The sequence below is a fragment of the Ictalurus punctatus genome, chromosome 1, assembly GCF_001660625.3.
Source record: "Ictalurus punctatus breed USDA103 chromosome 1, Coco_2.0, whole genome shotgun sequence".
Classification (NCBI taxonomy): Eukaryota; Metazoa; Chordata; class Actinopteri; order Siluriformes; family Ictaluridae; genus Ictalurus; species Ictalurus punctatus.
In genome coordinates, this window is record NC_030416.2 from 6550817 (window position 1) to 6563342 (window position 12526).

Sequence of the window (12526 nt, forward strand, 5' to 3'; positions counted from 1 at the left end):
GAGGACGGTTCGAGCGCAACACCGAGGTAGCCATATGGAAAAGTACCTCATTCCGACAGTTAAATATAGTGGTGGTGCTTTAATGTTTTGGGGCTGTTTTTCTGCCAGACGACCTGGACATTTTGTTAGGATACATGGCATCATGGACTCAAACATCAACAGATATTAAATGAGAACCTGACTGCCTCTGGCAGAAAGCGTCAAATGGGCCGTGGTTGGATCTTCCAGCAGGACAACGATCCAAAACATCCATCAAAATCAACACAGAAATGTTTTACTGACCACAAAATCAAGATCCTGCCATGACCATCACAGTCTCCTGACCTGAACCCCATAGAAAACCTGTGTGGTGAACTGAAGAGGAGAGTCCACCAGCGTGGACCTCGAAATGTGAAGGATCTGGAGAGATTCTGTATGGAGGAACCGTCTCAGATCCCTCGCCATGTATTCTCCAACCTCATCAGGCGTTATATAAGAGAAGACTCTGTGCTACCTCCCTTTGCCAAGATAACAGCTCTAAATACTGAATAAAGGGGTGACAATAATTGCTGCACACCTATTTTTAACAAAGTTTTTTATATATATATATAAACCTGGTTTTCCTTTGAGCAAAAGATCCAAAGGTTAAACAATAACGGCAATTTTTCACAGCCTTCTTTGATCATATTTAACAATGGGAACCAATATTATTTGGAGGACCGTGTACATTAGTCAGTGTCAGGGCAGACGCTGCGTATGTTCTGATTTATAACGCTGCCAAAAAAAAAAAAAAAAAAAAATAAAAAAAAAAAAGGGACAACTGTCTTATGCTGGCTTCTGTAGCATACAGACTTCATCTTTGGAGGAGAAATCATGCCCAGATACGCTGCCTAGCCAGTGAACTTCCTGAATGGAAGACAGACAGGACAAAAAAAAAAAAAAGAATGCACCTGTGCAGAATTTCGCTATACTTCACAATATATCTTACACTCGAATGTCATCTCCAGGCTATTTCTAAAAACTCTGCGAAGATACGACAGACCACCTATTATGTGCTGACAGAGGTCCGAGCAGCGTTGAGGATTTGTCCATATCCTTACACGTAGTTTGTCACCCAGAAAGACAAAGCAAACATTGAGGGCCTTATGTGTTGTTGGTGTGTGTGTATATGTGTGAGAGCCACTTGAGCTGCCAGTTGTGTGCTGATAAGACCGACACTGACAGGCTCATTTATATGACTACATGGTCAGCGGCAGCTGGCTCAGGCTCACTACGCTCCCACAAATTAGACTTTATGACCAGCTGAACTCATTGGGGACGAACACACAAAAGAGGCAATACCATTTTCACAGCCAGCCCAATTTTTACCACTATGACACCAGGCGGGCTTTGTAACCGTACCGTAAAAACGGGCAAAACAGACCAGTTGTGCAGTGTACGTATACATAACTGTGTCAACATACAACAGGTCTTATTAACCATACGGGCTGAGTTAGCTTTACCAGCTGTTAATCCGCCTGCATCGTTTAAAGGCTTCCTGGGTACACCAAAACAAACCTCGTGATCCTTTGTGAACATGTGTGTCGTGGTTAATTTTACCTAACTGCTTTACATCAACTATTTGGAATCAATCTTGATATCTAAAGTGAGCAGGCACGAGGTGTTACTCGGTAACACGAAATGTACAACATACTTCGTTATCTGGGACACTTCAATGTCACGATCTCAGCAGCTGAGCTAGGTTGAGGAAGAGGGTGCACGGATAGGTGGCATTTGAGGACGTTCACAAAGCGGTCTTCATCCGTTGAAATGTGTGTAGAGTGTGTTTTAAAATGTTCCTAACACTGTAAACTAGCAACAGGATGTTCAACGATGACTGTTTCATATCTGCACAGCGAGCGTGATCCACGTCTGTAGAACCAAATCGTTAGACAAAGCCATGTTTTGTTCAATGTGCAGTCCCCCCCCCACCATCCACCTACACTAACTTTAAACTCACAAAGGCAGAAATGACGAGTTTGATTATCGCCAAGAAATATCTTATTCTTCGGTTATATTCTCGCACACTACGTATTAAATAATCCAGGATGCATTGTAGAGTTGGCTGCACGGTGCTGGTAATCCTGATGCTGGAATACCAATCACTCCACATATAAGTGTATGTGTGTGTGTGTGTGTGTGTGTGTGTGTGTGTCATCTGCTCGAACACACTGGATTAACCCATAATGAGCTTTAATGCTTTAAAAACACTACAATGTGCTGACTCCAGGAGCAATTCTTTTTTTAAACTCTACTTTGGAGGAAGGATTAACATGATGACATCACGATCTTGTTACAAGAGATAATAATAATCATAATAATAATAATAATAATAATAATAATAATAATAATAATAAGTTTAAAAATAATTAAATAGTAAAAAATAATTTAAATAATAATAATTAATAATAACTAAAAAATTAATACTAAATAATTAATAATAAAATAACGTAAAAAATTATAATAAATAATTATTTTTAAAAAATTATAACAATAATAATTTAAAAATTATAATAAGTAATAATAATAATAATCATCAAATCGCTTGAAGTTGCCGAACCCGGAAACAGCACGCGCGGAGTGTGACTTCACAACCGCATGAATATTAGATCAGAAATAAATATTCAGTGCAGCAGATCGGGTTTGTTGGTTGTTTTTTTTTTAATCCCAAACGCAGTGACGGGAAGCATCCAGGAATACGAACATAGATGGCGTGTTAGATGTGAAAGCATACTATTCAGACTTATTCGTTGTATGCGGTTGTGTAGGGCACGCGCGCGCGCGCGCACGCACGAGCGAGCACACACACACACCGCAATATATGGGTCAACTGAGAGACCCACACACTGCCAATCTGTCGCTTTATTCAACCCCAAAATAAGTCTCTTGAACCCGAGCCGGTCTTTAACATGAAGGATTCCCTACTGATATGATTTGTGCTGCGATATTAATCCTGTAAAACATTTCACAGTGTGCTGTAATAGGGACAAGGACAAAACGATTCAGCGTTATTTATACACACACACACACACACACACGTATGTAGTCCACACTTACAAATTTCTTCTGAATGATATTTCTCTTCGGCCTTTCCGTGCTCATCTTGCTCTCTTCCAGTGAGTTCGTAACGCGATCAGACAGCGAGCATTAATTTTGATGAAGCCTCGTCGTTCCTAGCACGTGACGGTTTAAATCCCTGGTAAGCAATATGTCGAGGTAGACAGGCAGTGTAGTGTAGTGTAGTGTAGTGATCCCGGCCGAGTGCGGGATTAGTCTCGGTTCTTCCTGCGATCGAACAGTCGCAAAGCGAGAATCCAAAATTCAAACATCCACGCCGATTAAAAAGGAGAATCAATGCAGAAAACCGCGTAAAATCCACGGAGAGATTTCGGGGTGTCTCTTTTCCATTTGTTTTTTGTTGTTGTTGTTTTTTTGTTTTTTTTTTTAAAAACAAAACACAAAAACGTCTCGTCAGTCCTCTCGTCAGCGCCACATTTCTCGTGGTCAAAACACAAAGCCAGTGTTCGGCCTCAGCCTTCGCGTTTGGCGGCGTGTCGTCGGGTTTTTACATGCTGCGGCTGTCGGAGACACGAGAAGGCCGGAAATAAAGTCGGGAATCACGGTTTTCCTGCTCTTCTGCTCGCGCATATTGTGTAAACTCGACGGCCCCGATGCTGCCGCGACCTGCTGGCGTCTTTTCTTCTGCGCCTCAGTCCTATCGCGCGCCGCCGCCATCTTCAGCGCCAAATTTAAACACACATTCGTGTCAGGTGTCACGTACAGGCCTGTTTATTACACTGGGACAGAATTCCGCCGAGTTCTTCTGAGCTAGAACTCTTAAATATACTCTGGAAAGTTCACGTCGAAGAACTTTTGAAGCAAATTAAATAAGGTTTCTTGTCACAAAAAGATGAGTTCACGTTCGGATAATGGCTTGTATTTATTTATTTATTTATTTCATCTTCAGCACTGACATCATTTTGGAACAAATGTTGGTTCATCTTAGATATAGTATTCATAACAATAATTTAAAAAAAAATAGTAAAAAAAAAAAGTTCGGTGCTCCTAGTTAAATATGTTGAATCACAGCTGCCTTTGTTTGGGCCATCATGTAGAGAGCAGTGGTCATCAACCCTGTTCCTGAAACCTGTTCTATTTCGTGAAGACTGTAGCTTGTAGCAACCATAATCATGCCCACCTGACCATCTAATCATTTCCTGAAGACTGTAGCTCCAACCATAATCATGCCCACCTGATTATCTAATCATTTCCTGAAGAATGTAACTCCAACCATAATCATGCCCACCTGACCGTCTCATCATTTCCTGAAGACTGTAGCTCCAACCATAATCATGCCCACCTGATTATCTAATCATTTCCTGAAGACTGTAGCTCCAACCATAATTATGCCACTTGACCGTCTAATCATTTCCTGAAGACTGTAGCTCCAACCATAATCATGCCCACCTGACCGTCTCATCATTTCCTGAAGACTGGCAACTCCAACCATAATCATGCCACCTGACTATCTAATCATTTTCTGAAGACTGTAGCTCCAACCATAATCATGCCCACCTGACTATCTAATCATTTCCTGAAGACTGTAGCTCCAACCATAATCATGCCACCTGACTATCTAATCATTTCCTGAAGACTGTAGCTCCAACCATAATCATGCCACCTGACTATCTAATCATTTCCTGAAGACTGTAACTCCAACCATAATCATGCCCACCTGACTATCTAATCATTTCCTGAAGACTGTAGCTCCAACCATAATCATGCCACCTGACTATCTAATCATTTCCTGAAGACTGTAACTCCAACCATAATTATGCCCACCTGACCGTCTAATCATTTCCTGAAGACTGTGGCTCCAACCATAATCATGCCACCTGACTATCTAATAATTTCCTGAAGACTGTAGCTCCAACCATAATCCTGCCCACCTGATTATCTAATCATTTCCTGAAGACTGTAGCTCCAACCATAATCATGCCCACCTGACCGTCTAATCATTTCCTGAAGACTGTAGCTCCAACCATAATCATGCCCACCTGACCGTCTAATCATTTCCTGAAGACTGTAACTCCAACCATAATTATGCCACTTGACCGTCTAATCATTTCCTGAAGACTGTAGCTCCAACCATAATTATGCCACTTGACCGTCTAATCATTTCCTGAATACTGTAGCTCCAACCATAATCATGCCCACCTGACCGTCTCATCATTTCCTGAAGACTGTAGCTCCAACCATAATCATGCCCACCTGACCGTCTCATCATTTCCTGAAGACTGTAGCTCCAACCATAATCATGCCCACCTGATTATCTAATCATTTCCTGAAGACTGGCAACTCCAACCATAATCATGCCCACCTGACCGTTTAATCATTTCCTGAAGACTGTAGCTCCAACCATAATCATGCCCACCTGATTATCTAATCATTTCCTGAAGACTGTAGCTCCAACCATAATCATGCCACCTGACTATCTAATCATTTCCTGAAGACTGTAGCTCCAACCATAATCATGCCACCTGACTATCTAATCATTTTTTGAAGACTGTAGCTCCAACCATAATCATGCCCACCTGACCGTCTAATCATTTCCTGAAGACTGTGGCTCCAACCATAATCATGCCACCTGACTATCTAATCATTTCCTGAAGACTGTAGCTCCAACCATAATCATGCCACCTGACCATCTAATCATCTCCTTAAGACTTAAGGCAATGATTAGATGGTCAGATGGGCATGATTATGGTTGGACCTAAAGGGTATGTCTCAACCAACTCCCTAGTTCAGTAGGTAGTGAATCAATGTATTGTGTACACAAGTTTGGCCAATGGTAAGGACCCAGGCTCACTACTCACTGGGACACTGATAATTAATTTTCCGCCGACATGGCTACGTACTTGCGTTGTAAAACTTGTGTTGTAAAAAGCCTCACACTTCCAAGGTTGGGGGTTCGATTCCCGCCGCTGCCCTGTGCGATTCTGATTCTGCTGCCCTGTGCGGAGTTTGCATGTTCTCCCCGTGCTGCGGGGGTTTCCTCCGGGTACTCCGGTTTCCTCCCCCATTCCAAAGACATGCATGGTAGACTGATTGGCATGTCCAAAGTGTCCGTAGTGTATGAAAGGGTGAGTGAATGTGCATGTGATTGTGCCCTGCGATGGATTGGCACCCCCTCCAGGGTGTACCCCGCCTTGTACCCTGTGCTCCCTGGGATAGCACCACGCCTATTGCGCCTTGGTCAGTGGTTGTTCGTGGACGTCCACTTCTCAGCTGGTCCACAACACATCCAGTCTTTTTGAATTTGTTAATAAGTTTGGCAACAGTGTCGTAAGTGTGACGTGCTTGCCATGTTTCCTGATAAAGTCCATCGAAACCTTGCAACAGCTTCCCAATCAAGCCATGATTTGCCCTACAGTATGTATGCTGACTTTTGGGACACCCTGAAGTCCACTATTTAGGTATTTAGTATTAGAAGACATCCACTTAAGAAACCGCAAAACTTAAAGCTGGTGCAAGCTATGTGTATGTTCATCTTCCAACAGAACAAGCCAAAGGAGACCTTTCCAAAGAAAAAAAAAAGCCACTCCAACAGCAGATACAAACTCAGCACAAAATTGCTAATCTCTGATTTACTATTCATGCGGTTTTGTAGCCTGATGCAAATATTCGATCTTGCTCTAAATTCTTAGATGTTTTTAATATTTTGCAGTATGTGTGACGTTATGTACGATCACGTAGATTAAATTTAGATTTGTAATTGTGCACCGTTGACCTATTTTGTCTGGTATGTTTATCTTAAAGTCACAGTAGCTACAGTTAATTAATGCTAGGTTAGTTAATACAGTTAATGACAATGTCCTGAAGGTACTTTTATTTATTAATTAATGGAAATTATACGTCATTACACTTGATTGTAAATCATAAAGTAATTTTTTTTTTTTTTTAAATGGGATCTCTTTGGATCTCTACACTGGTTTATTAATATAAGACTATTGTTATGCTTATGTTTACATAGTTAGTTAGTTATAAGACTTTTTTCTTTTACATATTTAATGGCGAGTCTGCATTTTTACAATCCAAAGCAATTGTACTTTTCTATATAAACAAGTCAATTACTCAGTTATTTGCAACAGAACAAATATACAGCAAACCATAATCTGAAAGAGATTTGCTTCATAAATTTGTAACATAGTGTACTGTATATCAGAGAGTGAAAAATACATGTAAATTCAGAAAAATCACAGCTTTATTACATCAGCATTCCCTTTCACAGAGGTTTGTTCGTAAAGGGGTGGAGCTCACTGAATGTTTAAAAGTTTGTCGTATGAAGATCATGCAGTTCTTTGCATAAAGCTGTAGCAGGCAGGTGCTTCAGTAATTCAGTAAGAAAACTATACATTAAAATATATTTTCGATAGCCTGATTCTGTTACATAGAAGAGGATGGAGTCTGGTTCCTCTCAAGGTTTCTATTTTATGCCATCTCAGGGTGTTTCTGTCGCCTCTGGCTTGCTCATTAGTGATCTAAATCGACATGCAGATTCCTGTAATGCTGCTTTAAGACAGGATCTAGTGTTATACATTAAAACTGAATTGAATAACACATGTATACATTGTAGGCCTGTGCTAAAATGCTTGCAGCTACATTTTGTACCCATTGATTCTTACGTGGAGGGGCATGGTGTCTTAGTGGTTAGCACGTTTGCCTCGGATCTCCAGGGTCGGGGGTTCGATTCCCACCGGGGCCGTGTGTGCGGAGTTTGGATGTTCTCCCCGTGCTGCGGGGGTTTCCTCTGGGTACTCCGGTTTCCTCCCCCAGTCCAAAGACATGCATGGTAGGCTGATTGGCGTGTCTAAAGTGTCCGTAGTGTATGAATGGGTGTTTGAGTGTGTATGTGATTGTGCCCTGCGATGGACTGGCACTCTGTCCAGGGTGTACGCCGCCTTGTGCCCGATGCTTTCTGGGATAGGCTCCAGGTTCCCCTGCGACCCTGAAGAAGGAGTAAGCGGTATAGGATGGATGGATGTATACATTGTAGGCCTGTACTAAAATGCTTGCAGCTACATTTTGTACCCATTGATTCTTACGTGAGGGGGCATGGTGTCTTAGTGGTCAGCACGTTTGCCTCGGATCTCCAGGGTTGGGGGTTTGATTCCCTCCTCCGCCCTATGTACCTGGAGCTTGCATGTTCTCCAAGGGGGATTTCCTCCAGGTACTCTGGTTTCCTCCCCAGTCCAAAGACATGCCTTGTAGGCTGGTTGTCCAAATTGTATGTAGTGTGTGAGTGTGTGTGCGATTGTGCCCTGTGATGGGTTGGTCCAGGGTGTCCCCCGCCTTGTGCCCCGAGGTCCCTGGGATAGGCTCCAGGTTCCCTACACAGGTACCCTGTGTAGGAAGAAAATGTACAGAAACCTAGCCAGGTAACTAAAAAGACAATCATTATCAACTTTATTTATGTCTTCTTTTCTACCACCAACCTGAAACCTCTTGATCTTCAGGGATTTACTTGTTTAATGTCTTCCACTGGCTTGATGCAATTTGTACGTCCTCCATCAGGTAACATTAAATGTAACAAAAGATGGAGTTTGATATGGCCAGGTGCCTAAATAACCATGGGATAGATAGATGCTGTCAATATTACAGGAATCATTCCCTTGATGTATTTCTTCCATAGCTTCAAGTCAGAAGACACACTGTAAATAATTTTCAGACTTGTCAGATAACACAGTTTCAGCCACAGATATAAAATTCTACATTCTTGACGAGCTGGTAAGCCTCAGCTAAATCTGATGCAACGTCTGGAAACATACGTATATACCCTCAACATCTGACTTATTTCAGCAACCGCTTAAATTAATTACTGACACATTACACGTGTATCATGTGTTATTGGTGAAATCTAGTATTTTATCATCCATGTCTGTGCTCTTAAAAGATTAATCATGTCTCCTGTCTGCCTTTCTGAAGTGAGGCATGGAGAAATGTTATCGTTCCACTGGGGCCTGAGGGCAAATGGGCTGCTTTAATTGGAACTGGGTTAAAAATAACCCAGAGAGAATCAGAGCTATAGCGTAGCTCAAGTACCCGTTTCATTACAGCACAGGCTATGGGTCAAGAAGTGCCAAGGACAGGAAAAGCTCACTGGGAGCGCCTGGCACAACCTGTGGGACCTGTGATGGCAAAGGGTGCAATGTTTTAAACACTTAGATCTAATTCATACAAATATACATACATACTGTAAATGCAGTGACAAAATACAATCCAGGCACAGAACTGAGCAGTTAACGGATTAACGGACTTGTTCAAGGGCCCAAAACTTTCTCTGTGGTAGTACTGGGATTTAAACTCACAACCTCTGGTTACTTGAAAAACCTCTACTTACAAACCACTACGGCATTATTTTGTCGTCTGGGAAACATGTAAATATCTTATGTAGCTTCTGAAGGGCAGTATTGCACTAAAGGAAAAAAAAAAAAAAGAACAAAATAATAACAATTACACCAATCATCCTGTTCAAAAGTTTACACCCCCCTGGCTCTTAACATATAGTGTTGCTTTCTTGAGCATCAGTGAATGTTTGCACCTTTTATAATAGTTGTGTACGAGTCCCTCAGTCGTCCTCAGTGTGAAAAGACGGATCTCGACATCATATAGTCACTGTTGGAAAGGGGTCAAATATGCAGAAGATGCTGGAACAGTAAAGAATGTGGAGGACCTGGAGGATTTTTCTGAAGAACAGCGGGCAGTTTAACTGCTCAGGACAAACACGGGACTCATGAACAACTCTCACAAAACATAAAAACAGTCGTGGATCATCCAGGTAACGACACACAGTATTAATAATCAAGCGTATGTAAACTTTTGAACTGGTTCATTTGTGTAAATTCAGTTATTATTGTGTCTTGTGGACTAAAAGTAAACATCTGTTATGTGAAAGAGCTTATTCAGGACAGAACTAAATAAAAAAATTTAAAAAACTAAATGCAATTTTAATGATACTTTTTTTTTATTATTATTATTAACATTTTGCAGATTATGCAATGTAAATTTATGAGCACCACAGTATTTCTTATCTATTATGTAATATATTTGTAGCACAGCACTGCTGAATGCTCAGTTGTTCAGAAAGTGCCATGTATAGTAATTATTTATTAGGTATATTTGATTAAAAAAGGGTCTGTGAGGAGAAAATTATTTATGGAAGGAATCGCCGGTGTCAGCACTTCTGTAACATGAAGTAGATCTATAACTTTATTTTTTAGGCTGGAGGGATTTGTGGTTTCAGGTTTCTCTATAACATGACAACCTGAATCATTTTTTTTGTCTTATTCATTTTAGGTGAAAGAAACATTTGGTCAAAGACTGATTATAGCTGCGCAAATGTAAGTGATAACAGGATGTTCCACAAAGTTAAATGTAACTCGTTCTTTAATGAATAATAATTTAAAAATAAAATTAAAATGTAATCATTGGTAATCCCATGGATTATAATTTTTTTCTATAACATACTATAATATATCTGATATAATAGATATACAGTACTGTGGATAAAGCAAGTTAATGAATCAAGGTTAAAACCATTCATTTAGCAGTAACTTAAGTCTGATTTCGGGGCTGGAGTCACATTAAACTTAAAGATTCACACTTAAAAAAAGAAATTGAGAAGACAGAAGGAATGTAAGAGAACAAAAACATGCAGAAAGAATCTAAGATCATTTAATTGTATTCAGATCATTTTAAAGCGCACCTATTATGGTTTTGAAATGGGCCTAATTTTGTTTTAGAGGTCTCATACAATAGATTTACATGCATCCGAGGTCAAAAAACACTTTAACGTGCTCATAATTTAAACTGCAGCATTACCTCCCCCCCCCCCAGTGTCACAAACGACTCGTTCAATGATCCGTTCTAAAGGATTCATTCTAAACTCCTCCTTTCAGCGGGCATACTCTGCTCTGATTGGTCAGATGTCCCAGTCTGTTGTAATTGGTTCAGAATCGGTTCTGAACCAATTTTGGGAGTCAATAACTCAGTTTGTCGTGCACGTTTATCTTTGAAACTTTGCAGACTTTATACTTTCGCAAACAGACTCGTATAACACACGACATGAAAGGTAATATTTGAAAAACCATAACAGGTGCACTTTAACTAGTAGTGCTAATCTAACACTTGATGAGATTTGTATCGTAAGGCTTTTGTGAAACCTCCGATCTTTGTATTTCACAGATTTTTCTTAGGAATGAATTGACCTTTCTACAAAAATGTCATCTTCACTTAGTAAATCTGAAAAATCGTGCTACAACTCGAACACTCTATATGAATGGGTTGGACGTACTAGTTTTGCCAGCAGGACCGGATGGGCTCAGGATGTCCAAGCTGAAAGCACAAAGCTCGAATGCTTTGAAGCGGGCCAATCTGAGACACCCGCCGACTCACATTATGCTTAGTTTTTTCCCCCCACAGCCTTACAGGATGTTGCAGAATCTTACAAATGTAGATTAATGTTCTTGTATCACTCGAAACATTAAATTTCCTGTATGCAATGTAACATTTATCTTAAGGACAGCACCAATTAATATTAATATACACACTTTCTGTGGAATTGATGAGACAGATAGTGGGTACAGGAAAGTGAAACATCACAGCAGGCTACTAGCAGTAATTCTATCCAAGATTCCACAGGATTCAGCGCTTGGCTCTGTCCATGTTTGTGTATTTAAGTTATTAGTCTTTAAAGGCAAGTCTCTTAGGACAAAAATGCAACTTATTCCATTGAGGCATTTGGTTTGTTAGATTTCAAAGAAAAATACTATGCGATAATAGTTTGCACCTTAAAAAAGGTGTGCACCTCCCTTTCTGAACGTGATCTGAATATTTTCTACTAATTATAACTAATAGCTTTCTATTAACTTACATTCCTTTGCTTTAAATCCTCTGAGCGACGGCCTCTTAGTTTTAACAGTTTCTTACATGTCCATACACACAGGCCGAGATGATCGAGCCGGTAGTCCATCTTTGCCAGCTGGTAGGTGCTGGTAGAAAGGAAGTTTAACACTGAATTAGCGTTATATCGTAGGTAAAATGTTTGATTTATTTACTTTTAAATAACACAAAAGTAAGGAAAATCTCAGATGTTTATTGGTCGAATAAGTCATGTAATAAGGAAGCTGAATAATAAGAAGTGATGGGAAAAGTCTGACCAGCTCAGCCTGTGTTGTTAGAGCAACAATCAAGCAGGATTTGTCAGCATTTTTAATGGGGTTACAGACTTTACACTGACCCACACCTGCACTCAGAGTTCAGCTCTATCCACAGTTCAGATAATCAGTCCACTGACTTTATAATCCTCCATAATCAAATCCATCACATCGCTTAGCCTGTTTTGTTTTCTAATTGTTCTATTTGACTGATATCACTATGGCGCCTCTTCACGCCCATCTGAGGAATTACATTCTGAATAATCTACTCTCCCTTGTTCCACGTCCTTTAC

General features: G+C 40.5%; 1 protein-coding gene across 3 annotated transcripts in view; it reads right to left on the reverse strand.

The window, feature by feature from the left end:
• jarid2a (jumonji, AT rich interactive domain 2a) overlaps window positions 1-3735 on the reverse strand; it is an 83163-nt gene extending 79428 nt beyond the window's left edge. For 2 of the 3 annotated variants that reach the window (XM_017467313.3, XM_047154157.2), the window contains exon 1: window positions 3076-3735. In XM_017467313.3, coding sequence (XP_017322802.1) covers window positions 3076-3120 — 45 coding nt within the window. In that variant the 5' untranslated portion in view covers window positions 3121-3735. The remainder of the gene's footprint in view (window positions 1-3075) is intronic. The other variant, XM_017467309.3, reaches the window with a different exon arrangement.
• Between the last annotated feature and the right edge of the window lie 8791 nt (window positions 3736-12526).